This window comes from Bicyclus anynana, chromosome 9 (assembly GCF_947172395.1).
Source record: "Bicyclus anynana chromosome 9, ilBicAnyn1.1, whole genome shotgun sequence".
NCBI classification, from domain to species: domain Eukaryota; kingdom Metazoa; phylum Arthropoda; class Insecta; order Lepidoptera; family Nymphalidae; genus Bicyclus; species Bicyclus anynana.
In genome coordinates, this window is record NC_069091.1 from 8,766,214 (window position 1) to 8,793,365 (window position 27,152).

The 27,152-nt window shown below is 37.0% G+C and overlaps 1 protein-coding gene across 2 annotated transcripts; it reads left to right on the plus strand.

Annotated features, from left to right (window-relative positions):
• Positions 1 to 3,414: 3,414 nt before the first annotated feature.
• On the plus strand, positions 3,415 to 20,384 carry LOC112055605 (glucose dehydrogenase [FAD, quinone]). Of its 2 annotated transcripts, none has more exons than XM_024095785.2 (6): positions 3,415 to 3,572; positions 7,230 to 7,649; positions 9,042 to 9,272; positions 16,971 to 17,103; positions 18,527 to 18,646; positions 19,094 to 20,384. In XM_024095785.2, the coding sequence occupies exons 2-6, from the start codon at positions 7,235 to 7,237 to the stop codon at positions 20,331 to 20,333; spliced, it is 2,139 nt and encodes a 712-aa protein (XP_023951553.2). In that variant the 5' UTR covers positions 3,415 to 3,572; positions 7,230 to 7,234; the 3' UTR covers positions 20,334 to 20,384. The 2 variants fall into 2 exon arrangements, with proteins under 2 accessions (XP_023951553.2, XP_052739513.1); XM_052883553.1 differs by having other exon boundaries at positions 7,230 to 7,523.
• The last annotated feature ends 6,768 nt before the right edge of the window (positions 20,385 to 27,152 follow it).

Sequence of the window (27,152 nt, forward strand, 5' to 3'; positions counted from 1 at the left end):
TTTGTTGGTTGATTTTTTACACCTTGTGTCCAAAAAACCCAAATATCCTAGGGAACCCTATTTTTTCCTAAATAAAATTTAGCATATGTTACTTGTGGATAATGTAGCTTTCGAATGGTGAAAGATTTTTTAAAATCGGTCCAGTAGTTTTTGAGCCTATTCATTATCAAACAAACAAACATACAAAAATACAAACAAAGTTTTCCTCTTTATAATATTAGTATAGATAAATGTTTTAAATAAACAACAAAATGGCCTGCCGGTCTTTCTATTACCCACCTCAAATAATTTTCATCAAATCATTAACAACCACATTTTTCGTATTCCGTAAAGCCATTGACGAAAATCACAACGTCAAGGAATAAGAAGATAAATTCGGTAAAAAAGGAATTTAAAATAACAATTAAAGTGTAAATAATATATCTAATTCTATCTATTCATGCAATTACTAAATCCAAAGGTCATCGTCCCCGGAATGCTTAAACGTAGCTGTACATTTTATTTTTTCATTTATTTTTATTTAATTCCTAAATTAACCATATCAAATAAACCCGGTACCTTATGATACTAAATCAATTGACTCATAACTACGTCATACAGGTCAATACTTAATAATTTTAACCCTACAGACAAGCCACTTGGTTTTTATATTCACTATAAGAAATTATTTATGTTGTTTACAACGTCGTTAAATCATTAATATATCCTTTATTTCCTAGTGTATGTAATAAAAAGCTATGTTGAGGTTGGGCTTTCAAGATTTACAACTTATATAAGCTTCAGGAGATTATAACGACTCTTTAAATTAAATACATTCCTTAAGGACTACGGGCTTGTGATAGTCAGACTTTTGACTTTTGACGACCTCAGTGGTACAGTGGTGTGCACGGTAGATTTACGAGACGGAGGTCCTGGGTTCGATCCCCGGCTGGGCTGATTGAGGTTTTCTTAATTCTTCGAGGAGGCTTCGGCCGTAGCAAGTTACCACCCTACCGGCAAAGACGCACCGCCAATCGATAAGCGCTCCGGTACGATGTCGTGTAGAAACCGAAAGGGTTGTGGATTGTCATCCTACTCCTAACAAGTTAGTCTGCTTCCATCTTAGATTGCATCATCACTTACCATCAGGTGAGATTGTAGTCAAGGGCTAACTTGTAAAGAATTAACGGCTACGAATCTCATTATGAGTTCGAGTCCTGAATCAAGCCTCTAAGGCTTGATTTAGGACTCGAACTCTAACTAAACTGTTAAGCTGTCCCCGACACTTTTATGTAATTAATCATCTCATAGTGATCGTTCCAAAGTCAAACATTATCCCTCTAAGCCCGCCACTCAGCATTGGCGCATCATGGTGGGTTTGAGCTATATCCCTTCTCTTATAAGTACAGCTGGCCTATTTCCTATTTTGGTCTTTATTATCAACCCATCAAAATAAAAAAAAACAAATCTATTGACAAAATGATACAAATTACAAATGTCATCAGGTGCTATCCACTTCAATTGTTGTCCACTTCAATAGGTTGATAATAAAGACCAGCAGAGGACCCTGTTATGGTCGGTTATTAACATAAGCTCGTTAGTAATTTCGTTCGTTTCGTTATTAACCCATTTTCCCATATTAGGCTCATTGCTGAGCCCGAGTCTTCTCTCAGAATGAGAGGGGTTAGACCAATAGTCCACCACGCTGGCCCAATGCGGATTGACAGACTTCACACACGCAGTAAAACTGTCTATATATGTGATATAAAATAGGTATAAAAAATTTACCCGTTATTTTTCTAGGTCGTTCTAGGTGCGATAGGTTAAAAAATAAAAGTACACTGTCACTTTATTTTTATCACGTGTCACCGGGTGCATGCCTGCAGGGCTATTCAAATCGAGTTATTTTATTATCGACAATATCCGATTTTTTCATGTCATTGAAGTTTAAAAACCAAGCGGTAGATGATATAAATATACTCACCATAATTATCAGCCTATTTTTGAATTCCCAAGTTTCTTTCTTTATAGGAGAGGGGATTTATAGCTTCTTCATCGTCATATCAGCCGATGGACGTCCACTGCAGGACATAGGCCTTTTGTAGGGACTTGCCGTCCCTACAATTTTTTGTCCAGTACTGACCACGCTGGGCATGCGGGTTGGTCAGCGCAGAGCTAGATTACTCGCGCCGGTGTCGCTGCTGCCCGACATTGGCCTAAGGCATTTATTAATGTAGCCTGTGGGAATGGATATACCGCCCCGCCATTCGATAGTCGCCAGAGCCTCGTTGGTCTATCTGCAGGGTGCACCACGAGCTGGTGAGGTTGGCTTAGGGAGACTGACTGGCATTAGCCTCCCCCTTACACCCGTTTTATAGCTTCGACCAATGCTCCAATGCAGTTTAATGGGATCACTATCACATGTTAAATATGATGATTTGGATCTGTAACCGAAGGTTTAAAACCCTCCATCCATCCATGCGTTGCGGGGATGTGACACCACCAACTAGCCAACTCAGAACTTAGGGCGGTTACTAAAAAAAGGAATACTGAATATTTTATAGCCGACCCAGGACTCGAACCCATACCTAAATGATAAGGATAACCAATCAGGCGATTATTAATAACAATGATTTTAACGAAGTTCAATCTTTAATCAAGCAAGAATGGCATTTAAATGATCTCATAAAATGTAATTAGGACAAGACATTATAACTCAATAAACACATACAAAGTGGGACGAGTTTTTTAACGAATACCTAAAAATACAATTTATCGCTTAACGGCAAAACTTGCATGAGTAAATTCCTTTCAAATCGTAATAATGCATGTAAATAAAATTGTTTTGTTATAGAGGTCTATTCACACTTTTACGCATCAGTCGTAACTAACATATGTCTAAAATTTTCAGAAATATGTCGTAAATAAGGCATTTCTTTATGATGCAAATGTATTTCAGGATACATTTTTAAATTAATCACAATATTCACCCAATCAAGTCATGCTAAATAAGGCAAGATAGTTTAATTTGTAAATTAAGATCGGATAATATTAAGATCTGACTGCACTAATGAAATAATTATTTTAGTTTTTTAGATAAAAAATGCACTAATTATTTTCTCAACGTCGGTTATCACTTAAGCTTTTGTCTTTTGCGGTATCGGACGTCGGCCATTATATTGGCATGACGGTCATTCGGTGGCCACTGTGTCTTTGAATATTTTTGCTAACTCAAAGAGCCACCATGACCAAAACGCTATAGGTTGACACTATTAGATTTCAGAAAATGCCGAAGGCTACTGAGGTTTTTAATCTAATATTAATGTCAACGACGTTCTCCAATGTAGCGGTAAGCGAACGCGCGCTGTTGAGTGTGAAGACACCCAGTGGTGTTTGTTGGTGATCATCACATAGCGGTATTCCAAGTGCACGGTCAAGTCGAGTATAGGTCTCTGAGGCGATGCGAAAACAGTCATTTGTTGTCCGTCCGCCGTATACCCGGCGTGGTATAGTGATCAAAATATACATATAAGGATCAACTGGAAATAATATAATCAGCTGGAAATATATTTGTAGACATTCTTAAGAAACACGTGAGTAAATAACACATTATAACATATTATTTAATTTATTTATTAAATTATTTTTTCCTTTAAAAATAAAATTTGTATATCACCAAATATAACTCCAACTCCAAATAAAAATAATATTATTAGAAATGTCCTAAAGAAAGTTATAAAATAATTATTCACAGCATATTACTTATACATTTTTTTGAATTCCGCACCGTCAATATACTCTTTTTTCTGAAGTCGGTTAATTGCTTTAGAAGCGACATTGAAAAGTCTGCGATTTAAAATAAGTGTAATTATTCAAATTCAAAATTATATTAATTCATTAAATTTAAGTAGGTAATTTTGAAAAGTAGTCTGTCATTAATGTCAAATCTCTAGAAAATCTGTCACTTTGACAAAGAAAATGCAATGAATTTGATGTCAAACGGAACCGATCAAGTTGCGCAAATGCACTTTTAAATAATAATTTAGCTGATTTAGCCAACGTTGATTTATCTGAAAATTGGCTTCATGATATCTATCTTCTTATACGTAGATACAAATTCTAATTTATGACCAATTTTCAGCTTTTTCTGAATTTTTTGGGCCCGAGTTCGCACGGTGACTGGGTTTCTCCTTTATTTCTAACTAGTAGATGCCACGCGGTTTCACCTGCGTTGTTTCCGTTCCCGTAGGAATACGGGGATAAAATGTAGCCTTTAGCCTTCCTAGATAAATGGGCTGTCTAACACTGAAAGAATTTTTCGAGTAATTCCTGAGATTAGCGTGTTCAATCAAACTAACAAACTCTTCAGCTTTATAATATTAGTATAGATTATATTCTGAACGATTATTCCTACCAATTTTCAGCTTTAAGGGAATCAATGAAGCCTTAGATGTCTAATTTGACTAGACTGTAATACTTTTGTTGGTAAATATTAATTTTTATTACCGAATAGTTTTTGCAAACATTGTAGGTCTACAAAGCTCTTACAAGACCTTTATAAATTCGATAAAAATGAGCTTTTATTCACAACTTTGTTGATTTTATCAATCGATTTTGCCGTTAATAATATTAGGTATATTATGTAGAGTACTAACAAACAAACATTACAATTTATAATTTGAGTAAGAAGAACATTCATTAGGTACATAATTCATTTTATGTTTTGCACCCTAGAAAATCCTTTATTCCTTTTAAGCTTTCTTTTTAGTTTCCTTTTGAATTGTATCTTCTTCAAAGCACGTTTTACGTAGTTATAGGTACTGTTGAATCATTCATGTATTTGTCAGTGGAAACTAGGACAGATTGAATAAATACAATAGGAAAAGCTACAATTTAAATGCAGTTGTTACTAAATTAGTATTGACTGATATAAAAAGACGTAAAGTTTGTGGTGTTATAGGGGTAATCTCTGTATCTCTCTATCTGTATCTTTATCAACTGAACCGATTTTAAAAACTCTTTTACCAATAAAAAAAACACGTTATTTGTGAGTGTCATTGGCTATATTTTATCCCCGTATTCGCACGGGAACAAGAACTACGCGGGTGAAACCGCGGGGCATCGGCCAGTAAATGATAGGACGAGACTCTACGATACATAAAAATCCTGTAACAAATTATACGAAGAAATGCTTTTAGCCCATTAACATCTAAAACACACTTTCTAAAAACAATTTAAAGTTATGAAATAAATAATAATTGCGTGAGGGGTAAACTTTAATCCCCCTGCAATTGCCGTTTTAGTTTTTCACTAGAGAACCTTACAGAACGTCTTTACTACAAAAAACGTTAAATTGATTATCTCGATAAAAAAACCCTGCAAGAAACGGTTTTCTTGCAAACTTTTATTGAAAGTTTTCCTAAAGTTTATCAGTTTTTCTGATACCTAAACAATATCTCTCTATACAAAATAAACATCATAAAAATCTATTAAGTCGTTCTAGAGTTAATTGCTGTAAGTAGCCCGATTTTGTAAATTAAAGAGATATTTATATAAAAAAGGTAATTTTAGATACGCTATTGTTAACTATTTATATATTAGAAAGGGTATCTAGTAGGATCTTCCCAAATTTGGCTGGGCAGGGAGAACAATACGAGCGATGTAACACTCCTGGTGTTCCGCGCGGGGCGGGGGGCGTGTAACGATGAATTAAAACCCCACGACTGATGCACGTCACTTCCCCGCATGCACGATTTCACACCCGCGCAGTCTTTCCTCCTGTCGCCCGCATATCATGGGAGTGTTATCAACGAATTTGCCAGACTATAGTTAACTGTCAAGGACGTCCTTAACCCTACACCATCGGTCACAAGTCCGGGAATCTGCTCGGGTTTTTCTCTCTGCCACACGATGGACCCGGCACCCGCATAGTAAATCCATCGAAAGCCTACGAGTACTAATATTATAAAGGCTAAATGTTTCGATGTTTGGTACTCTTTAACACCGCTACTACTGAAGCGATTTGACTGAAATTTAGAATGGAAATGGATTTTACTCTGGATTAACACATAGGCTACTTTTTCTCCCGAAAAAATCCATGGATTCCCGAAATTTGCGAAAACCTGTTGATTTTGATGGTATGAATGTTTGTTACTCTTTCACGCTTCGGCTACTAAACCGAATCACCTGAAAATTGAAGTAGAGACAGATTTTAGTATGGATTAACCTACCCTATGCAGGATACATAGGGATTTGTGACAAACTAAATTCCACGAGCGGACGAATTCACGGGCGTCCGCTAGTGCTAAGATATTTCGTCTAGCGCTTAAGCGTTTGTGGATACTTTGTTCTGCTGTGAAATAAATATCTCTATAATAGATATTGTATCTATAATACATACAATATCGCAATTATATATTCATTATAAATATTTATTCGCAATACTATATCTCTATAATAGATATCGTATTGCGAATACATATTTAACTTTACGTTCTATTAAACACAAACATTTGTTCAAAAGCTTATGTATGCTTCCTTACTTCTTAGTAAACATAAACTCACATATATGAATACTACTTATACTTATTTATTACAACGATTTCAAGGTTAGAAATAAAAATAATCTTCGTTATCAAACCATATTCGGCTCACTGCTGCATGCTGCTGAGCTTGAGTCTTCTCTAAAAATGAGAGCGTGGTAGACTAAGGCCTAAAGTCTACCACGCTGGCCCAATGCGGATTGGCAGACTTCACACATGCAGAGAATTAAGAGAATTCTCTGGTGTGCACGATTTTTTCCTTCACCGTTTGAGAAACGTGATATTTAATTTCTTAAAATGCACACAACTGAAAAGTTGGAGGTGCATGCCCCCGAACAGATTCAAACCCACAACCTCCGGAATCAGAGATAGAGGTCATATCCACTGGGCTATCACTGCTCTAAAAATAAACTTAAAGATACTAATGTGAAATCGATGTGAAATGTTTATCAACAAGCAAATTTAAAATGTAGGTAGAAATCGCTTATCGTTTACTTAATAATAATATATACTTAATAATAATATATATTTTCGGATTCGAACCTACGCCCTCTGAATCGAAGGCAAAAGTTATATTCACTGGGTTATGACGGCTCTCATTATTCCAATGTAGATGAAGATGACCATACAACGATTCAATTTTATTAAAGCATTTTAGGTATCCATACCATAAATGCATTTATAAACATACACGTGTTGTTGTTTCAGAAATCATGCGGCGACTAATTTATGCAACCTTGTTCCTTAATGCAATACTTTACATAAGAGCAATAGACATCTATGATGATGAAGAATTAGTTACCATTGAAGATGAACCTTACAGTGCAGCTAATAACTTTGAAAACAACGCAAACAATCCGAGCTTCAGAAACGTGCGAATACTCTGGCCGTATCCTTTCAACAACAAAAGCGATCCTACAAAAGATAACGAAACGCCTGAAGCAGCGGATATGAGACTCCATTTATCTAAACTTAAGACTCAGAATCGGAAAGCACGTTTCGGTTACTGGTCATACCCCCAAAGTCCGATAGTTGATATGATGTTGAAAAGCGTAGCGGTAAATTACTCTCCCACGAATGCAAACGATCCCTTTGATTTTTTGAGGGACTCGTACCCGTTGCCCAAAGGTAAGTGTAAGGACCTTCTTCCTTACTATAAGAGAAGCTAAACACTGGCTCATCTCTACACTGGTAAGGCAAGCAGCACGACGCACGACCACTCAGGTCGAACGCCGGTGACAGACTGACTCACAGTGTTACCAACTCTCCAAAATATTTATCCCTAAAGTTTGTGTCAAAAACCCCTAACATCGCCTTAATTATTGAGTTGTCCCCCTAAAATATATAAATTCATAATAATTTAGAAATAATATGCTGTAATATGTTTCAAAAGTCTATATTTAATACAGACAAAATATTACGTCTTTATCTGAAGATTTAGATTTTTTGAAACCATACATGTTGACACTGAATAAATTTTAAATTTTTTTTTATTCGATGAAAATTGTCGCCAGTTGCCTCAAAGTGGTTGTAAAATAACGTATTATACGTCATTAGAATTCGCTAGGTCAAGAAAGAAATATTAAAATTATCATCAATTTAAAAATATTAAAAAGTCAAAAAATCCCTGAAAATACCCCTAAAAATATCAGATCCCTAAAAAATCCCATTTCACTTAATTGTCCCCTAAAATTGGGGGGAAATCCCCTAAGTTGGGAACCCTGCTGACTCAGTGCCCCCACTACCAATGTACATGAGATAGTGTATGTATAGTATTGTAGATATCTATTTAGTATACACAAACACTACAGTAAGCATAGATTTACATGACTTTCAAATACATATTATATTTTAATCAATGTGAACATCATTTAAATATAATATGACCATGATGAATATATTATTGTTAATTAATTGTTGATTGTTTTGTTAGTACAGTTCTCAATCATAATCTTCATAAGCATTCAGAAAAAAACTATTGTGTACTAAGATATAATTAGTTTCTTCCTCCAATTCTGTGCAGTGCAGTGTGTATTTTCTTGAATTAGATTTTAATCGGAACGCCATTTTGTGAGGTCAAATGTTGTATTAATTTTGAATGTACTTCTAATTATGAGATAATTAAAAGAATCATTTGAACACACAAGATTACTATATTTGCTTATTCTATACAACATTAAATACACTCGAAGCTTCATGGTTATCAACCCATATTCGGCTCATTGGTGAGCTCGAGTTTCCTCTCTGAATGAGAGGGATTTGGCCAATAGTCCACCACGCTGGCCCAATGCGGATTGGCAGACTTGACACACGCAGATAATTAAGAAAATTATCTGGTATGCAGGTTTCCTCACGATGTTTTCTTTCACCGTTTGAGACACGTGATATTGTATTTCTGAAAATGCACACAACTGAAAAGTTGGAGGTGCATGCCCCGGACCGGATTCTAACCCCTCGGAATTGGAGGCTTCATATCCACTGGGCTATCACTCGAAGGTTAATTGCTTTAAATGTTTCTAGGTTTAAATCAGCCGTTTGAAGAGTATGATTATATCATAGTCGGAGCAGGATCCACCGGGTCAGTTTTAGCAGCTCGTCTAACCGAAGATAAGCCACGGGCTACTGTGCTTTTGCTGGAAGCTGGACGGCCAGAGATGTTGCTCTCTGATGTACCGGCTTTGACGCAATACCTTCAACAAACGGATTATGTTTGGCCCTACACAATGGAGCACCAACCTGGAGTCTGTTTAGGTATGTGTGTATATATTTTTTTTACAAATGTATCAATCTATCGGTATGTTGGATCTAATCAAACGTTTTATAGATTTTGTTAGAAATGATCCTATAGCAGTTCCAGTATGTATCTCGAGTAACCCTTAAACTTTTCTATTTCTTTTTCGGCACAGTATTTAGTAATTCTAAACATTTCAGTATGTATCGTTTTGCTTCAGTACTTAGCATTTCTATTCTGTGGTTTAAATCATGGGACTTAAGTTAGGATGACTTATTGACGTTCGATTGGACGCAAATTTAGTGTACAAGTAGGTAGTACTTGTGTATTAAGAGTGTATTCGAAAATGAACCAATAGAGATGATCTGAATCATAAAAAATCGGATGTCAACCATAGGAACTCTTGAACTCTTCAATATAATACCACGGAGATTTAACTCATTAATTTTACAAATAATCTAGTGCTATATATAGATATTTCTGTGAAGCTTTACTTTGAAAATAATACTTTAAAATTTTAATGTTTATGTGACACTTGAAAGTCCTTTTTAATGTCCTCCCTCCAGACATCTTATAAAGTGCCGTAGTTTTATTATAGAGGTCGTTCTAATAGCTTAATATAAAAGGCTATAACCTATTAAGACGTATAATAAGCTGCAGCTCTCGTCTCATGAAGAAAGCACAAAGGCGGCTTATACAAAGGGAGTTTTCATTCCACCGCCCGCAGATACATAGTACGTAATAACCACACTTTGTGTTAAAACACGAAATAAGGAAAGAAAAACAAAATCCTTTTTTCTTTCCTTGTAGCCTCGATTTAAACGAGTCTTTTTGCATAGTTATTACAAACTATTCTAGCCATTGAGAGGCAATTGCGACTAGAAGTCTAACACAAATTTAGCTAACTGTAGCTTCTAAATATAAATTGCTGATTCAAGCGATCGAAGCTTTACTTCGCTCGCGTCTTGATGTTATATTTCTATCTTCACGGAAACTATTTTTATCTGGATAAAAAGATATCTTTTTCTGAAACACGACATCTTTTTCTGAAACACGATATAAATTTTAATCGTCTAAAACCAATTATAACAATTTTAGTTAATTTTACCGTGTAAACACAATTTAAACCAATGTTTTTCGTAGTCAGGTTACAGTTAATTTGTTTTCTTGTTTCTAGAATACAATAGTACCTTTTACTTCAGTAACACTACTGTTGTGAACTATGTTTATAGTTGATAACAGTAAAGTTGCTGTAGGCATGTGTAGGTCAAATTTAATCAGGTAGTTTAATGAGGTTAATTAATCCTCGTCCTCGTTTACAAATCGTGACAAACAAAGTTTCTACTAAAATGAGGGCAAAGTTTCAAACAATTATCCTATCACGAAGTTTTTGATTGCTTTCCCTACGTCGTGTAAGGGATACTTTCATGGTTTTTGTTACTTTGCTTTTATAAATGACAAAATCATGATGTCACCCTGATGGTAAATAATGATGCAGTTATGTGCCTTACCTTGCTCTTGCCTTATCAGCCGATAGACGTCCACTGTTGGACATAGGCCTCTTGCATGAACCTCCAAGCACAACGATCTCGAGCCGATAGCATTCAGCCGCTCCCTGCAAGGCGCTTGATATCCTCGGTCCACCTAGTGGGGGGTCGATTAACACTGCGCTTTCCGGTGCGGGGTCGCCATTCTAGCACTTTGTGACCCCAATCCCATCAGCTCTTCGAACTATGTGGCCTGCCCAGTACTATTTCAGCTTCGCGACTCGCTGAGCTATGTCAGTGACTTTGGTTCGTCTGCGGATCTTCTCATTCCTCGAATCAGGAATGAGAAGATCCGCAGACGAACGTAGAGAAACTCCAAGCATAGCTCGCTCCATCGCCCGCTGAATGAGTTTAAGCCTTCTAATAAGGCCCATAGACAGCGACCAAGTCTCGGATCCGTAGGCAACACGCACTGATCGAAGACTTTCGTCTTCAAGCACTGAGGAATTTCGGACGAAAAAATGATGTGCAGTTGCGATGAAATAGATATCGTAACCTAGCATAATACTAATACTATAAACTATACTATAAACTGCTATACTCGTAAACTATGGCGGTGGATTCGATTCCTACAGTTGGAAAACATTTGTGTTATAGATAGATGTAGATGTATGATTATTTTTATGTAGATCAATACGTTCGATTCTTTTATTTTCGAAAATGTAAGTTCCCTTTAAAATAACAACGGAAAAATAGTTAGTTTTTATAGATCCATAGATTATAAGAGATAACCGAATCTATAAACATATCATCCCGTAAATATTACGAAATACTTTACTAGGCCTTGATGTCAGCTATCACCTTGTAAAGTATGTCATAATATTAAAGGGACACCCTGTATAATTACTGCGTTATACCTACATTTGTCTCGTAACTCTCTGTTTGTTTTTCTTCAGAAACACGTGCATATCGTCGTCATCAACCCATATTCGGCTCACTGCTGAGCTCGAGTCTCCTCTCAGAATGAGAGGGATAAGGCCAATAGTCCACCACGCTAGCCCAAAGCGGATTGGCAGACTTCACACACGCAGAGAATTAAGATAATTCTCTGGTATGCAGGTTTCCTCACGATGTTTTCCTTCACCGATTGAGACACGTGATATTTAATTTCTTAAAATACACACAACTGAAAAGTTGGAGGTGCATGCCCCGGACCGGATTCGAACCCACACCCTCCGGAATCGGAGGCAGAAGTTATATCCACTGGGCTATCACGGCTCTTTATATCCACGTGCATATATCAAGTTGAAATTAATACCTGCCAAATAATTAGTTTGTTCAGTAAAAGCAGTCTCTGAATATGTGAAGTTAATTAAATTTACGTTCGTTAACAGTGCCATGTTCCTGTTTTGTTTGCTTAGCGAAAATTGTTGTAGATAGCTTATTAGGCTTGTTGTCTTTTATAAGTTTCTTATGTTAATCACTAGGGCAATTTCATAATGACGAATCATAATTTTTAATATTTAGTAGACTAGCAAATTCCCACGACTTCGTTAGCGTGGAATTCAGTATTTCACAAACCCTGTGGAAATCATTGATTTTTCTGGGATGAAAAGTAATAATGTCTCCATTTTTTTAGTCACAAATTGAAAAAAAATTATTACATAAAATGTACCGAATTGTTTGTAGATTTATGTTCTATTAATGATACAGAACCACGTAAAAAAATTTCCTCACTAAAGACCGAATCATTAATATAATATCATTTATATTAATATTATAAAAAATATTAAAAGTTTGTGGCGTTATAGAGAGTAATCTATTGAACTGGATCTTCTGAACTAATTTAGAAAATTCTATTATCACTAGACAGCCACGTTATTTGTGAGTGTCATAGGCTATATCTTATCCCCGTATTCTCACGAGAACGGTAACTACACGAGTAAAACCGCGGGACGTCGGCTAGTATAAAAATAAAGCAAAAAGTGTAAAGGTCGCCATTGACGGTCAATTATTCTCACGTTTCTGAAAGCAAACGACAGTACGCACGCGGTATACGCAGTGACCAACACACGATCAATTATAGTCGTGGGTGCTACAGAAACGTGAGAATAATTGACCGTTTGTGGCTAGCATAACAGTGATGAGTAAAATTTTCAATTTGAAGCCACAAACAAGACATAACTGAATATACAAATGTGAACCATGATAATTAAAAGGGTTAACAAACGCTAAAAACTGACACATAAAACAGTTATGTACATACAAGTCAACTTCGTATCACAGCTGCATCGTTTAGCACCGTTAAGTGTTCTCCATACTTACTTTAATAGCTCAACGGAACAAAACAACGCTTTGATTTGAATGGGCACAAGTTTCGAACTTTCAAAATGATAAGAAATATAAAACGGATAAACACAATGCATCCGATAGCTTGGATGATTCTTAAATCGTTCGTTATCAACTGAGCTCGAGTCTCCTCTCATATTGAAAGGGGTTAGGCCAATAATCCACCACGCTGGCCCAATGTGGATTGGCAGATTTCACACACGCAGAGAATTAAGAAAATTCTCTGATATGCAGGTTTCCTCACAATGTTTTCCTTCATCGTTTGAAACACGTGATATTTAATTTCTTAAAATGCACACAACTGAAAAGTTGGAGGTGCATGCGGACCGGATTCAAACCCACACCTTCCGGAATCGGAGGCAGAAGTCATATCCACTAGGCTATCACGGCTCTCTGATTCTTAAATAAATAACTTTATTGTTAACTGTAACTATGTGCGTTTTAAGAAAATATATATCACTTGTCTCAAACGCTAAAGAAAAAACATCGTGAGGAAACCTGCACACCTCTTAATTCTCTATGTGTGTGAAGTTTGTCAATCCGCCAGTGTGGTGGTCTGAGGCCTAACCCTAACCCTAACAATGCGGATTGGCAAACTTCACAGAATTAAGATAATTCTCACGATGTTTTCCTTCACCGTTTAAGACACGTGATATTTAATTTCTTAAAATGCACACAACTAAAAAGTTGGAGGTCCATGCCCCGGACCGGATTCGAACCCACACCCTTCGGAATCAGAGGCAGAGGTCATATCCACTGGGCTATCACGGCTCTTTACAATAGACTACTGTTATACAAGTACATAGAAACTGTTAAAAGTGGAAACTTGTTTAATGCAGCAGCAAAACTAATGCAAAAAGCAACTTTCCGAAGGAGACTTATCCCGCATTATGCTTAAAAGCTCTCAAGAGAAACCTCAGATAAGTGAAAAGGATTTTCAAATTGATTTATGTTTTCATATTATTTGCCACTAGCGGTTTGCTAGAGATTTTTTTACAATTATTTTTTCCACAATAAAATTTAGTAAAACTGTGATAGATTTAGATAAATAAATAATAAATTTAACTACTCTATTTTAAATTAGTTCCTTTATCAGACGTTATTATTATTATTTATTAGTCTACGTCAGACAAAATTAAAATAAAATGAGTTTTATGTTCTACTTATACATTTTTTGTTAAAATATTGAATATTACAGTCAATGTCTATTATTTTTAGGGTTCCGTCCCTCAAAAGAAAAAAAAAACGAAACGAGAATCAATACTATACTGCCTGTTTACCTAGAACTAGGTATTAATTAAGTTTAGTCAATAGTACCGTCCTATACTACAAGTTTATGGGACGATCTACAAACTATACATACTCGTATGTAATTATACTCGTACGTATAAAATATTGCCATTATTTATAATTACGTAATCAAATACTCCAGCGATGCGATTCGCTGGATTCAGGGCGGGCGGTTCAGGATCGTAGTGTTTGGAAGTCCCTACAAAAGGCCTATCTATGTCCTTCAGTGGACATCCATCGGCTGATATGATTATAATTAATTAAATACGCAAGTTTAATCATATATATATACCAACTAATTTGTACGGTACCCTCGGTGGGCAAGTCCTACACGCACTTGACTGTATTTTTAGTATTAGATGAGTAAAAATAATAATGATTATGCAAATTAATGTTTGTGTGTTATCCCTTGTGTAAAATTAAAATACAGGCTCTAAATTAGCGTCAAACTTCGTGTTAAAATGTATATTTGCGGACGTTTAATGGGTAAATCAATACTTCAACAATGAACTACAGAATGTTACTATTTTAGCCGAATTACAAACATTGAATGTAGTCCCGCGGGGGAAATGAAAATGCCAGAGAGCGGCAGCGGCAGGGAAAATACTGTTGGGATTGAGGGTGTTTTTTTTAGTAAAACTTTCTGACCCATCGATTTGAACTTTATTTTTTAATTTGTTAAAATTCCTCAGTTCAATAAATGCTAAGATTTTTAGGGCGTGATAAATAATAATTAAAAAAGACTCAATGCATTTTTTTCTTTTTTTTTTGAGTCTTTTATGTACTTAATCTTAATTTGATTTGATTTGTTGTTGTTTGCTAAAAACAATGAATAATATTTGTCTATATTCCGTATCCCACTAATATATCCAACATATTATATTACTCAAATATATTATATTACTGCTACTCAAATCACTGGATTATCATTAGAAGATTATTATAAAAAATTTCAAAAGCAAAGTCTTGGCAGACTTGGCGGTTCTTCATTCATTATAAAGTTAACAAAGTGATGGTTGTTGCTTTCAATGTTCATCATCATAATCATTATCAACCCATTTTCGGCTCACTGCTGAGCTCGAGTCTCCTCTCAGAATGAGCGGGGTTAGGCCAAATAGTCCACCACGCTGGCCCAATGCGGATTGGCAGACTTCACACACGCAGGAGAATTGAGAAAATTCTCAGGTATGCAGGTTTCCTCACGATGATTTCCTTCACCGTTTGAGACACGTGATCCAACATATTATATATATTCAAATATATTATATTACTGGTACTCAAATCACTGGATTATCATTAGGAAGTTATTATAAAAATATTCAAAAGCAAAGTTTTGGCAGACTTGTCGTTCTTCATTCATCATACACTTAACAAAATGATGGTTGTAGCTTTCAATGTTCGCTGAGAAATTTTCTATCCCTCCTAGAAGTTATTTCAGTAACACTTTTAGGCATTACTTTCAAGGCACGGAGGCATTGGATACATCCAACAGAAAGCAATCATCTAAGTTAGTTCATCCACTAAATCATTTAGGAGTGGAGTAAAATGGTTCAAAAATAAATTCTTAATATCATTCGGCTAGACATTGCAGGCCGCTATACGGTATACTAGCAGTTGGGTTGCGGTATTAGTAACTAGGTATATTGGGAACCTTATTTTTGATTCCAGTTAAAAGCTTACGTAATTCTACTCTGAGCATAAATATAACAGGTTAAAAAATTCGGAGATTAAAGACAAATTATGGAACTATTGATGGGAGTAATTTGATTTGGGACTAATTTTTTTATTGGCTATTTTCGTCCGAAATTCCTCAGAGCCAGAGGACGAAAGTCTTCGAACAGTGCGTGTTGCCAGTGATGACCTACGGATCCGAGACTTGGAGTCGCTAACCATAGGCCTTATAAGAAGGCTCAGTCGCACAGCGGGCGATGGAATGAGCTATGCTTGGAGTTTCTCTGCGTGATCGAATCAGAAATGAGGAGATCCGCAGACAAACTAAAGTCACTGATATAGCTCAGCGAGTCGCGAAGCTGAAGTGGCAATGGGCAGGTCACATAGTTCGAAGAGCCGTCGTTGAGGTCCCAAGGTGCTGGAATGGCGACCCCGCACCGGAGAGCGCAGTGTTGGTCGACCCCCCACTAGGTGGACCGAAGACATCAAGCGGGATGCAGGGAGCCGCTGGATGCTGGCAGCTTGAGACCGTTTTGTTTGGAAGTCCATGCAAGAGGCCTATGTCCAGCAGTGGACGTCCATCGGCTGACAATGATGATGATGATGATGATGGGACTAATTCTATGGGTCTGATTAAATTTTTGTTCATTGTATACAAAAAACAAACCTTTTTCTTCGGTTTCTACTCTTTTATTTACCAATCTGCTAAGCGATCGATGGACGTAGCACTCGTACGGTGAATGCCAAGAAATTCATCACTTACGGCCAGTTTCTTCATCGCAAGTAACAGTCAAAGTAACGTTATAAATCAAAAGTGATGGATTTATTCACTGAAAAATAAAGTCTTCTTTACTACTTTTACTGTTACTTTAGCTTTATATGAAGAAACTGGCTGTAATAGATTGTTTTATCAATTTCTAGGTAGCGAAGAGCAACGGTGTTATATGCCGCGTGGGAAGGCAGTCGGTGGGTCGAGTGTCACTAACAGCATGGTGTACGCGAGGGGCAGACCTCAAGATTGGGACCGCATCGCTGCTGATGGAAACTATGGATGGTATAGTATACACTTACCACCTCATTTGCTCTAATACTGGAAGGTAGAGGTAGAAGTAACCTTATCATATAAAAGCTAAAGCTATCCATTTAATCATCAGGCCACCCTCTTCATAGGAGAGGAAATTTGGAGCCTAGAACCACCACGCTGCTCCGATGTGGGTTGGCAGACGTGGTTGATAATGTTTGACACTGTAACAATTCATCATCATCATCATCATATCAGCCGATGGACGTCCACTGCAGGACATAGGCCTTTTGTAGGGACTTCCAAACATCACGACACTGGGCCACCTACATCCAGCGAACCCCTGCGACTCGCATGATGTCGTCCGTCTACCTGGTGGGGGGTCAACCAACACTGCGCTTGCTAGTGCGGGGTTGCCATTTCAGCACTTTGGGACCCCAACGTCCATCGGCTCTTCAGACTATGTGCCCCGCCCATTGCCACTTCAGCTTCGCAACTCGTTGAGCTATGACAGTGACTTAGATTCTTTTGCAGATCTCCTCATTTCTGATTCGATCACGCAGATACTCCTAACATAGCTCGTTCCATCGCCCGCTGTCTCGAAACCATAGGTCATCACTGGCAACACGCACTGTTCGAAGACTTTTGTCTTCAGGCACTGAGTATACCTGGGACCGTTGCCAACGCAATGTGCTTTCCGAGGCACGGGGGTATGGCAACATAACACCACCAATTTCCGGACTCCTGAGAATTTTGACTGAGAATTTCTTGGAAAAAAGGAAATTTAACACTTTATAGCACGAGCCAACCCAAAACCTCGTGATATAAAACCACATGGACCAATGAGGCTGTTCGTGTCACAGTAGAATGTCCTTTATAACGCATTTCGTCGGAAACTTTCTCGTAAAGAGATAGTTAACACTATCTATCCCTGAGCAAAAACTGTATCTGTATGAAAAATTATGACATTACTATTCTGCGGCATAAAACCGTTTTCCTCAATTCTTCTTTATTATTTAGTCATCTTGCTGACGCTATCTTGCGGTCCCATAAAAAGGTTTGCCGTAAATTTCTATCACAAATTTCCTACATTGTAACGATCATACGAGTACCACATATTTTTAATAATATGAACCTTTTCTCTTTCTCTGATACTTAATTACTTTAACGACAGACTAGATAGCTAGGCCTCCTATTTCATAGGAGAGGCAATAAGGAATTTAGACCCACCATACTGCTCCAAACGAATTCAATCTGGGGTTGTTAATGATAATGTCAGTTCAATTTGTTTTCAGAGGTACAAGAGCATTAAGACTTTTTTTTTTCTCTGGGCAGAGAATTTATTGGAAGAAAGAATAGTTCAATATTTCATAGCCAGACCTAGAATTCAAGCCTCTCCGGAACTCCGTTATCAGATACCACTAGAATATTAGTTGTACATGTTGTTACGTTTCAGGTCATACAATGATGTTTTGCCGTTCTATATAAAATCTGAGAGAGCCGAGTTGAGAAAATATAAGAATGCGCCCTACCATGGCCGAGACGGAGAACTTGTTGTTGAAAATGTTCCCTTCAAGTAAGTTTGTATTTTATTGCTAAATACAATCAAAATTATAATTACTTTATTTTAAGTAGATTAATTCTGGATGGTAATTTGGTATAGTTTATTATAAAACATAGCTAACTCATGTGATACAACGTGGGGATTATGCCCGACTAGTTTTGAACCCATACGGGGCCCTTAGTCATGAGCTGGTTCTTGCAAACGGCGAAGCAAGCGGCTGGCGCGCGCAGCCGCTCGCAGCGCGCGTTGTAGAGAGGCTGAGGGGTGGGGAGTGAAGGTTCCGACGTTGTATCACTTGAGTTTTAGCTGTGTTATATAATATATAACACTCACGTATAAATTCTAAAAAAGTTGATAATAAGCTAAAAATTAGTTAGTTTTCGTTCTCTCAATACCCATGCGCATTGTGAAAGGTTGATTAATGTAGAACAAATATTAAAATGTTTATTTTATTTTCAGAACTGGACTCGTCGAAGCTTTTCTAGCAGCTGGGCGAGACTTTGGGCACCCTACAATAGATTATAACGACCCGGAACAGTTAGGATTTGGCTACGTCCAAACTGTTTCTTATAAAGGTCATCGATTGAGCGCTGCAAAGGCATTCCTTCATCAACACAAACGCCGCAAAAATTTGCACATTCTAACAGAAGCAAGAGCTACCAGAGTTTTAATAGATAACCAATCCAAAAAAGCGTATGCAGTTGAATATATCAAAAATAATATAAAACGCACTGTTCGCTGCAGAAGGGAAATAGTTCTTTCAGCAGGACCAATCGGCTCACCTCAATTACTAATGCTATCAGGAATAGGCCCTCAAGAGCATTTGCAAACTCTAGGTATACCCGTTGTTGCAGACAAAAAAGTAGGACGCAGCATGTATGACCATGTTAGCTTCCCTGGTATTGTTTTTAAGCTAAACAGTTCTAATGCAAGCCTTTTGGAACCCAAAGTTGCAACTTTGCCTAACTTGATGCAATGGTTACAATTCGGTGATGGTCTCTTGGCTACACCAGGTGGAGTGGAAGCGATTGGGTACTTGAAAAGTCCTCTATCTGAAGATTCTCTTCCAGATATAGAATTAGCCAGTATAGGTGGATCGCTTACTTTAGATGCAGGTGGTGCGATTCGAAAAAGTTGGAAAATTACTGATAAGACCTATTTCAAATCGTTTGGAGCTTTGAGTGGTACCGATACATGGCAAGCAATACCTACACTTTTACAGCCAAAGTCAAAAGGATTCCTGGAGTTAAGAGATACGAGTCCATTTTCTCATCCAAAATTATTTGGCAATTACCTAAGTGATCCCAAAGACATGGCCACTTTAATTGAAGCAGTTAAATACATAACTAGGTTAGGTGAATCTCAGTCATTTAGGAAGTATGATGCATCACTATACTTGCCTCCATATCCAACTTGTTCGTCATATGGTTTAGGATCTGATCAGTACTGGGAATGTGCTATAAGAACGATGATCGTATCTGCTCGAGATCCAACGTCTACGTGCAAAATGGGACCTCAAAGTGATCCTGACGCAGTAGTAGATCCAGAGTTAAGGGTGTATGGAGTAGAAAGGTTAAGAGTTGCTGATGCTAGTGTTATACCTCGACCTCTAACCGGACGAACGAATGCTGCAGAAATTATGATTGGTGAAAAATTAGCGAATTTGATAAGAAATACTTGGTCTAACGTGGTAGCATAATATTTAATTTAAGAAGTAAAGATAGCCCATAATAAACGTTCCTAAGTAATATTTCTGCTTTTTTATTCCCGTGTACATAACATTTGAGCAAGCAATATTCGTAGAATTACTGCGTAATCGAATCAGAGATCAACAGATCCACAGAAGAACCATTGTCACCGACATAGCTGAAAGAGTTTAGAGAGAACGAGGATTGCCTCGAACCATGTGCTTAACCCGAATGTGCTTCATTCCATGGTTCGAAGCAGATAGATGTTGGGGTCTCAAGGTGCTAGAAAGGTTACCCCGCACTGGAAACGACCTCCCATTAGGTGGAATGATAACATCAAGTGCATAACACAGATCCGCTGGTTGCATGAGGCTTGGGACCGTGATGTTTGGAAGTCTTTACAAGAGGCCTATTATATACCATAGGACATATCCTATGGTGAAGATAATGACGATAACGTGATATTTAATTAATCATTGTCTATCAAATCAGATACATATCATACGGTTTATAGAAAACAGATTGTTATTTCCTGAAATTGCACGCGTATTTTTCTTTTAAGCAATTTATTTTGTGTTAATTGAAGCGAATAATGGAATGAATAGTCATCATTTGATTTAACGTCGGGTGTGAGATAGAATTTTCCGCTGCGTCACTTTGACCCCAGTAATAAATTGATGGATGCTCAATATAGGCTTCCATTAAGTTCAAAAGCATTCAGGTTCGTTAGGGGATTAGCGGCCTTTAGAAAACATTTTTTTTAAGAGATTTAATTTATTAAGACACTTTTCAAGTAAATTACGCAATTTCTGCAAACTAAAACGTAAAAAAGGTTTAGGTAAAAGATGTCGATGTTGAAGCTATTCTGTTCTGTGAGTTCTTCTTACGTTGATCATTAGCCTTAATAGCTCAACGGTAAGAGTGGTTGGACTCATCGCCGAGGGGTGGTGGTTCGAACCCCGCCTCGTTGGTCTATTGTCGTACCCACTCCTAGCACAATCTTTCCCGACTTATTGGAAGGGAATGGGAATATTGGTCATATTATAAAAAGATATGGGAAATATTCTCTTTTTTTAAAAAGCAGGTTAGCTTAGGGTAATATTTGACTCTTTGACAATCACTACCTGATGTTAATGATAATGATCAGATCTGGCTTAACTTGCTTACCGATTGCACGCGGGTGGAACACCACCAACTTCCCAATTCTAGATAGCTACTGAAATTTTTTATGCAAACAAATGCTCAGTATTTTATAGTCAGAACTAGGATTTGGTACCAGAATTACATGATCAAAAGCCACTCTATCTAGGACTTAATAATTCTAAAAACTACAGCCAATAAAAACAATTTATACATGACAGATTGTAATTGTACCTATACCTAGCAGATTTATGATAAGTTTTAAAAACCATTGACCCCATTGACTAAATAATTATGAGTTTTTCAACTTTCGTAGAAAAATCATTAACAACCCCTTCTACGTCTCAGCCATCGTCTACATAGCCATAAGAACCATAAGACTATTTAATTACTTAATACGAGTAAGCATAGTTAGTTAAACTATGCTTATTAAGGAACTAACTAGAGTCAGTAAGTCAGTGAATTCCCACTTATATATACATAAATAAGGCAGTTTTACAATACTTAATAACAAGAAGGTTCTATTTACTCGAGTATTACACAATCTACTAATAATACGTTACAACAGAATTAAGGCCAACTCTACTTCCTGACTTACAGCTATGCGGAATAATCACATAAAAAAATAATGGTATGGAAAATGAGGGTATAAAACAATATTATGGATTACCAGCAGTAAGCTTTGCATAATGAGAACGTTTTAGAACCACTTAATACACAGTAAAACACTTTTACTCATAAGAATTTCAAGATTTTAAATATCAGATTTCCTTTGATATTTTATGAAGCGATTTCAAACTGTATTACTTTTAAAAATGATTATAGCCGTCCAACCCTTGCGAGTATTTTGAAAACAATAATACTATTTCCAGTATAAACTTTTTCTAAGCCTATGAAAAATAGTATTCATCAAATCTAATTATATAATCTATGTACTAATATTATAAAGCTGAAGAGTTGTTTGTTTGTTTGATTGAACGCGCTAATCTCAAGAACTACTGGTCCGATTTGAAAAAATCTTTCAGTGTTAGATAGCCCATTTATCGAGGAAGGCTATAGGCATTTTATCCCCGTATTCCTACGGGAACGGGAACCACGCGGGTGAAACTGCGCGGCGTCTACTAGTTATACTAATACTTGCCCAATAAGTGAGTCTGTTTCTTTGCCCAATCCGATGAACTGATTTTAAAAAGTCTTTACCAGTGAAAAGCTACATTATTAGCGAGTAATATAGGCTATATTTTATCTCCGTATTCCTAAAGATCTACGCGGGTTAAGCTGCGTAGTACCGTTAAAACCGTCAATACGAAAACAATAATTAGCAATACGAAATCATTTTTAGAATTTAAGTCACAACTGCAATAAAAATAATACAATAAAATATTCCTTTGTTAGAGCGTCATAAAAGAAAAAAAGCAAGTCTTCCATTGCAAAAGTCAATATGACTTTGGCAAAGAAAGTCGAGACTCCGACATTCTTAAGCAGTCTTAAATTAGCAACAAGCTCGAGTTTTAGTTCGGAGGCGACATTGATTCCATCTTTCTTACTTTCTTTTTCCTTGAATGCAAAGATAATAAAAGAAAGAATCAACTAAAGTTTTAAAACTAAAATTCACACTGCACTGCATAGTCTTTATCAATAGAGAATGCGACGAGTTGCAAAATCCCGAACTTTTATCTTTATCAACCCATATTCGGCTCACTGCTGAGCTCGAGTATCTTCTTAGGTTGAGAGGCCAAAAGTCATACGCAGAGAATTAGGGAAATTCTCTGGTATGCAAGTTTCATCACGATGTTTTCCTTCACCGTTTGAGTTACGTGATATTTAATTTCTTAAAATGCACACAACCGAAAAGTTGGAGGTGCATGCCCTGGACCGGATTCGAACCCTCACACTTTAGAATCAGAAGCAGAGGTCATATCCACTGGGCTATCATTTACCTTTATACATATGATGATTTAGTCAATATTTGACAAAATATAATTTCATAATTCATTTATTTCAATTAGGCTTAGTTTACAAGCACTCTTAAAAGGTCAGGATTATGTCATAATTTAATTTAATCTAATGGTGGTAATAAATGGTGGTGGTCGAAAACTTAAAATTAAAGGCGCCTTAGTCCGAGAAGAGCCCACAACAAACTCAGCCGAGGTTATTTTTTTTTGTTTACCACTATTTTACAAACTTATTTATAACTAAGCACACAGTCGTATAATATTGTTTAACACCAAGCTTTTTTATCTATAATAAGACTTTCCTAAAAGCTTGCGTTTAATAAACACTTTGAACTTTTTTTTATATGCCAAAAAGGGCTACAACCCAGAGTCATGAAGCCAGTTAAAAAAACACAAAACAGACTGGCCTAATAATCGAAGCTTCTATATAAAATGTGTCAGTATCGTTGAAGCATTACATTATTCATTAATTAGATATTATCAATACATTCATCATAGTCATTGTCGTTAATTAATAATATCATATAACGGGTTCAGGCGTCTCTCTTGACAGGCCTCTTCAGGCAGATTTAATTTTAGACGGCCTTCGCGGCGCAGTGGTTCTGGGTTTGATTCCCGGCTGGCCGATTGAGGTTTTCGTAATTGATCTAGGTCTAGCTGGTGAAAGGCTGCGGCCGTGGCTATAGTATACTAGTTACTACCCTAGCGGCAACGACGTACCGCCAAGCGATTTAGCGTTCCGATACGATGTCGTGTAGAAACCTAAAGTAGTTTAGATTTTCATATTCCTACTAACAAGTAAACTGCGTGATCGAATTAGGAATGAGGAGATCCGCAGACGAACCAAAGTCACTGACATAGCTCAGCGAGTCGCGAAGCTGAAGTGGCAATGGGCGGGCCACATAGTTCGAAGAGCCGATGGACGTTGGGGTCCCAAGGTGCTGGAATGGCGACCCCGCACTAGGTGGACCGAGGATATCAAGCGGGTTGCAGGGAGCCGCTGGATGCTGGCGGCTCGAGATCGTTGTGTTTGGAGGTCCATGCAAGAGGCCTATGTCCATGCCTATTGCTGCTTAGTTTGTCATAGAAAGCAACTAAACCGTCTGTCCTAATTCAGTCTTCGATCATGTTGGTAAATTATCGTAGTATGATAGTATAGAAATATATTCACTTGTTTCAACATGTGCACTGAAATATATCCGAGATTCAGTTCAGAAGATATATCATCTTCCTCACATATAACGAGAGCTTGCTTCTGAGAAACTTCATAAAGAAGACTGAAACTTTATCCGCTCATACTCCGTCCCTTCGCTAGATTCCTTATTTGATCTTCAGCGCCGTTTTTTCAAAGTTTTGCTGCGAAACTAAAGAACTGACGAAGAAAAAGACACGCTTTATACTTAGACAGCCAAGGGTCTGGACTCTGGACCCTTAAAACCTTTCAGTACCACCACAGGTGGCTAAGGTAGGAGCAAGGCCAGACAAACTTTTAGTCAATCAAAAGAAGTACGTCTGGCTATCAAAGGCTCTTAGTCCAAGAAGTCATCAAGAAGAAGTGTCATCCTTACAGATATGTTCGTTAAATATATTCTTAAAGCACTGCAAGTATATATCAGTGTGATTTCTTACATATTTTTATTCGTACTTCGAATATACAAACGGAGCCGTAGGCGAAGTCCTCATATACAACCTAAATAATGGTTTGAAGTTACGTATTCAGCACGGTGCTCTTAAAACGCGCTCGGAATGCGAACCCCGAATCGTACTGCGAACGTCACGTGGGTAGTATCCGTGTTTACCTGGAGACATACGAATTTAATGCTATTTGTTCATTCATAATTGTCAAAGAGTAAATACATGAGGCTTAGGGGAGTAAATAATTTAGGGGCTGTTACGAGATTGCGTGTAACAAAAAATGTTGTGGCCTATTCACTATTTTGGTCTTTATTATGAACCCATTAAAATAAACATCAAATCAATTAACAATATGTCATCTACATAATAATGTAGATGACATATTGTTAATTTATTTTGACATATTGTCAATTGATTTGAAAACTATATGATATCCACGAGTAAGCACCGGATGACATTTGTATTTTGCATCTAAATGACATTTCGTCAATTGATTCGTTGTTTATTTTAATAGGTTGATACTAAATACCAAAATAGGAAATAGGCCATCAGATTCTTAACTAACAATTATAATTAACAATTGTAATTTTAATCCATATTCGTCGTTAACAACCCATATTCAGCTCACTGTCCGCACGAGTCTCCTCTCAGAATGAGAAGGTTTAGTCTAATACGAGTAGTCCAACACGCTGGCCCATTGTGGATTGGCATACACGTAGAGAAATGAGAAAATTTTCAAGATTTCAGGTTTCCCCACGAAGATTTCCTTCACCGTTTGAGACACGTGAGATTTAATTTCTTAAAATGCACATAACTTAAAATTTGAAGGTGCATGTGCAATGTGAAGGTGAAGTTAAACCCTCCAAATCAAAGGCAGAGGTCTTCATAACCTTTACCTATCTATATTAATATAATAAAGCTGAAGAGTTTGTTTATTTGTTTGTTGGATTGAACGCGCTAATCTCAGGAACTACTGGTCCGATTTGAAAAATTCTTTCAGTGTTAGATAGCCCATTTATCGAGAAAGGCTATAGGCTATATATTATCCCGGTATTCCCACGGGAACGGGAACCACGCGGGTGAAGCCGCGCGGCATCAGCTAGTTTATAATATTAGTATATAGATGCATACTATGCTATACTATAATAATAAAGAATGTGTTTGCAATATTGCAATTGCAGCGTTCGTAGCACTTGTGGTCTGTCAACACGTCGCGTTTGGTGTTGGATATGTGTTTAAAGCTTTTACAGCAATGGACCGACTGAAATGTACGAACTAGTGTGTCTCTGCCGTACTCACCAACAATGGAACTATTTGTTCTCGATCTTGTTTCGTTTACTTCGGAAGTCAAAATAATTAAAAATTATAGTGTTAGGAGAATTCCAAGATGACATAATAAAAGTAGGGATAAGAAATGGCTGTATTATTTATTTATTATTTATTTACTGTACTGTACAGGCCAGCAAGCCTATATAAGTCAATAAGTCATTGCCACTTCATTCTGCACGATATTTTCATAAGGTCGGTCGAGTAAGGTGGAAACTCTGTCCATTTTTAGTTTGAGAATTTGTTATTACGATAGTGTAGTGATATATCTTTGATTTTGTTAAAATCTTATTACAAAGTTCATGTGTGTGTAAATAAATTATTTGTATGCCGTTAATTTTGCTGGAAAAATGGCACACAGGATGATAAGTACTATTACCACTATTGACTATAACAGCAAAACTTCGCAGTGCATGCAATCAAAATAAGCACAACACAAAATGTTCAAACTATCGTACCAACCGTCAACGTGAGACATACATTTTTATTTTTATTCCATGACAAGTTAGTCCTTGACTAAGATCTCACCTGATTTTAAGTGACGATGTAGTCGATGGAAGCGAGCTTACTTGGAAGAACTTGCTTGGTTTGTTATGCCTTATGGAACTTCAGACTGGAACACCTGTATACTGTTTAGCGACAAAAATAAATATGTCTGGCTTCCTTGAAGGTGTTCTCGCTCAGCAAGCTCTCGTAAATATATTTTTAAGTTCGTTCGAGTTCCAGTAGTAGCTACACTTTGTACAATGAATGGCAGCGAAGCGCAGTCGCCCA

Coding starts and splice junctions, on each gene's coding strand:
- LOC112055605 (XM_024095785.2), top strand. CDS start 7,235: ATGCGGCGACTAATTTATGCAACCTTGTTCCTTAATGCAATACTTTAC. Junction 7,650..9,041: donor CTCGTACCCGTTGCCCAAAG/GTAAGTGTAAGG, acceptor AAATGTTTCTAG/GTTTAAATCAGCCGTTTGAA. Junction 18,647..19,093: donor GTTGAAAATGTTCCCTTCAA/GTAAGTTTGTAT, acceptor TTTTATTTTCAG/AACTGGACTCGTCGAAGCTT.